Source organism: Salvia splendens, chromosome 2 (assembly GCF_004379255.2).
Source record: "Salvia splendens isolate huo1 chromosome 2, SspV2, whole genome shotgun sequence".
NCBI classification, from domain to species: Eukaryota; Viridiplantae; Streptophyta; class Magnoliopsida; order Lamiales; family Lamiaceae; genus Salvia; species Salvia splendens.
In genome coordinates, this window is record NC_056033.1 from 5,054,360 (window position 1) to 5,058,255 (window position 3,896).

General features: G+C 39.1%; 1 protein-coding gene across 2 annotated transcripts; it reads left to right on the forward strand.

Moving 5' to 3' along the window:
* Window positions 1–280: 280 nt before the first annotated feature.
* LOC121784933 (shaggy-related protein kinase theta-like) lies at window positions 281–3,896 on the forward strand. Of its 2 annotated transcripts, none has more exons than XM_042183217.1 (13): window positions 281–685; window positions 1,244–1,447; window positions 1,521–1,613; window positions 1,724–1,783; window positions 1,863–2,135; window positions 2,220–2,294; window positions 2,440–2,496; window positions 2,574–2,714; window positions 2,809–2,859; window positions 2,949–3,044; window positions 3,129–3,212; window positions 3,311–3,413; window positions 3,500–3,896. In XM_042183217.1, the coding sequence occupies exons 1-13, from the start codon at window positions 626–628 to the stop codon at window positions 3,559–3,561; spliced, it is 1,359 nt and encodes a 452-aa protein (XP_042039151.1). In that variant the 5' UTR covers window positions 281–625; the 3' UTR covers window positions 3,562–3,896. The 2 variants fall into 2 exon arrangements, with proteins under 2 accessions (XP_042039151.1, XP_042039155.1); XM_042183221.1 differs by having other exon boundaries at window positions 1,244–1,414.

Here is a 3,896-nt window from a genome sequence, read left to right on the forward strand (position 1 = left end):
AAATATAATCTCCCCCGAATATTCCGCTTCTCCCCCACCTAAAAACAAATAATCAAAAAAACAAAATCATAATTTCGTCATATTTGATCCACACTCTCTGCTTAGAGCCGTTGGGATCAGCATCATGATAAATGGACGGTCCAGAATCGAAGTCTGACCACAGTTACGAAAACAAGGAGAAAAGAAAAATGGTGGGTCGGAACGTATAATGATTAGCCTCGCAGCTTTGACTGAAAGCGAAATTTTTGATAAAAATAAAATAGAGACAGAGACAGAGAGAGAGAGATTCTTGTCTGAAAAAGGACCTTTTTTCGATTTCTCATTTTTCTTTTTCGGTTTCTTTTGGAATTGCTCTCTCTCTCTCTTCTGTTCTGTGTTACCATACCCAAACAGGAAAGAGGGAGAGCTAGAATAGATATCCCCAGCTCTACTAATTTCCCCTTTTCCCGTTGTCGGCCCGTTGTTGGGTGAAGGAGTGATCGATAATCTGTTTTCTTGTTTGGATTCAAGGCTGAGGAAAGGAGGAAACTTTTTTTTAAAATTATATTTTTCCTCGTGAGGGAAATAAGAATCCCATTAGGGAGTTTGATTGGTGTTGCTAGGCTGCTTTGAATTCGGCAGAAAAATGAATATGATGCGTCGGATTAAGAGCATTGCTTCGGGGCGCACATCCGTTTCAGATCACGTAAATTTTCGATATAGTTTCTGTTAATTGTCTTAATTTTTAGTTTTTGTGTTCATTGATAGTTTTAAATTGCAGAAAATGGGGCGAATTTGATATATTTGAGCGTCTTCTTCTGGAAATGTGGAAAATATTGCCTTAATCTATTATTGTAATTATAATCCTATTGAATATGTGTGCAGATAAATTATGGTAATTAGTTAAAGTAGGGATTTTTTGGTAGGTTTGTTGATCTTTTTAGCAATATATGTGGTGTTGTTGAATTCTCTTAAGATTTCCTTGTAAACAATCAATGGTTGTTGGTATATCTAGTGTTTTTATGCTTAACATTTCACATTCAAGATTTAATTAAACAAAGACAAAGACAAAGCTGCCCTGATGTATTTATGTGACTGCATTTACTTGTTGTAGGATATTGAATCTGACTTAAATAGATACATTTCATGTAAATTCTTAAAAAATGGTGTGGTGTGAAGAATTGTGCTTCACCTTGCGCAGTTGCTGGTTTGTATTGACGTTGAGGTCCATCAGTGTGCTTGATAAGGTTGTGTTTTATTCCAGGGAGGCGATTCCAGCATTAAAAGGGTGAAGGTGGAACGGGGAATAGATCAGAGTGGCGCCTGTGATGTGAACGGTAGGCTGACTGCAGAGTCGAACTCGATGAAAGGTGTTGCAGCCGCATCAGATGTGCGTGAGCTACCGAAGGAGATGAATGAAATGAGGATTCGAGGGGTTGGAAACGATGACCATGATAGTAGCATAATGGTTCTCCTTGCATATATATTTCCTTGTGAAAATCTCGAGTTTGTTGTATTAAACTTGTGAATTCTTTTCCCAGGATATCGAGCCAACTGTCGTTAGTGGCAATGGAACTGAGCCCGGTCAGATAATTGTGACCTCAATTGGCGGCCGAAATGGACAACCAAAACAGGTTACTGAATTTTGCTGTCTGAATGCTTTGGAACTGATGTTTGAGTAAGAGAACCTTACCTGATAGTAATTGAATGCTGTGTCTAAAAATTTGCCTTCGTATATCCATAGGCGATGTCTTACATGGCAGAGCGCGTGGTGGGAACTGGTTCATTTGGAGTTGTATACAAGGTACTACCTCGTAGATAGAGGGATTCTACAGGCTCTAAACATACGCTGTTTTACTTACATTCTCATTTTTGTGCTGTAGGCAAAATGCCTTGAGACGGGGGAATCTGTTGCCATAAAGAAGGTTCTACAGGATAGGAGATACAAGAACCGGGAACTGCAGATGATGCGCTTGCTCAACCATCCTAATGTGGTTCAGCTGAAACATTATTTCTATTCGACTACTGACAAGAACGAGGTTTACCTTAATCTTGTGCTGGAGTTTGTCCCTGAAACTGTTTATCGGGCTACAAGGCAGTATAGCAGAGTCAACCAGTACATGCCCATCTTAAATGTGCAGATGTACATGTATCAGGTACTGTTTGCTCTACCGCGTATGCTTTGACATTTCGGGTCTTGATTTCTTATTGAGACCATATCTATTTTTGTTTAACTGCAGATTTGCCGTTCACTAAATTATATGCATAGAATTATCGGAGTTTGTCATCGAGATATCAAGCCTCAAAATCTGCTGGTATGATTGTTTTTTCATTATTATTCTAAAAAAGATATCCATTTTCCTTGTTGCATATGTGATTGTTTCTAAGCTAAAGTCAAGTATCTTTTGCTTAGCTCGATATGTTCTTTCTGAAGTTCGGTACATTTGACTCTTCATACAGGTCAATTCTCAAACTCACCAGCTTAAGCTTTGTGATATGGGAAGCGCGAAGATATTGGTATGCCCCTTCCCCTGCATTCACATATGATCGAATTCAAGACATTTTTAATCACCGGGGTTTCTGGTTTGCTCTAGGTACCCGGTGAACCAAACATCTCGTATATCTGCTCTCGATATTACAGGGCTCCCGAACTGATATTTGGAGCTTCAGAATACACATCTGCCATTGATATGTGGTCCGTTGGCTGTGTCATGGCCGAGATGCTTTTAGGGCAGGTATGTGCTTATATGTTGCCCTTCTACATTTTGGCAAATACGAAACCTACTGTTCCTACCTCGAGTTCTGATGATCACTCTTATACACATGCAGCCTATATTTCCCGGTGAAAGCAGCGTTGATCAGCTTGTCGAAATAATAAAGGTAAAGAAAAAGGAAAGTGTTTTTTTTCCTTGCATGTAACATAAAAGTGTTTGTACATAATTGATGTGTGTCGATTTTTTCGACATCAGGTTTTGGGAACTCCAACAAGAGAGGAAATCAAGTGCATGAATCCAAATTATACTGAATTTAAGTTTCCTCAGATTAAAGCCCACCCATGGCACAAGGTTTGTTCACAAATACTCGAATTCTTCTGCAATTTTCTTACCTTTTCATGTGTGAGAGAGATCTAAATGAAGCTATATTTTCAGGTGTTTCACAGGAAAATCCCAGCTGAAGCAGTGGATCTGGTATCAAGGTTACTCCAATACTCACCAACTCTACGATTCACAGCCGTAAGCATTTCTATTTCATATTTTGTCGTGTTTTATGAAATTAGATAGGACGTTGGACTTTCCTATCGCGTTGTTAACTGTATGTTCTAATTTTCCAGTTGGAGGCTTGTGCACACCCCTTTTTCGATGACTTGAGAGATCCTAATACGCGCTTGCCCAATGGTCAGCCGTTACCTGCTCTCTTCAATTTCCCAGCTGAAGGTGACATTATCATATTATTTTTCTTCCATTGCTTTTGAACTTGAGACTGTTACCTTTTGTTTAAGCCTTTCTTTGTATGCTCCCAGAACTTGCTGGTGTGCCTTCCCAACTGCTCAAACGTCTCATCCCCGACCACACCAAGAAGTGAAGCCAATGGGTTTTATGAGAGCGAGCTCATGAATGTATTAACGAGATGAAGTTGCTGTATATGCTGGTGCGAGGTCAAAGATGAAGGGCGAATATAGTTTCAAGTTTCAACTGATTCTTGTATATGGATTTGCATACAGTTAGGTATTAGATCATATATATTTCCAGTTTGCATTTATCCATATACCAAATGGAAACCTGCAAACTGCACATAATTTTAGAAGATTGTTAGGTACACATTTTTTTTCTCCCCAATGTTTATTTGCAGTGCAAAAATACATACTCCATTTGTAAGCCATCCGCAACGCTATCATTTATCCGTCCCTTAAATTACTA

Excerpts from the sequence above, each read along its gene's own strand:
- LOC121784933 (XM_042183217.1), top strand. The coding sequence starts at position 626 with ATGAATATGATGCGTCGGATTAAGAGCATTGCTTCGGGGCGCACATCC. Across the intron at positions 1,614-1,723 it reads GAAATGGACAACCAAAACAG|GCGATGTCTTACATGGCAGA; the intron begins GTTACTGAATTT and ends GTATATCCATAG. Across the intron at positions 3,045-3,128 it reads AAGCCCACCCATGGCACAAG|GTGTTTCACAGGAAAATCCC; the intron begins GTTTGTTCACAA and ends CTATATTTTCAG.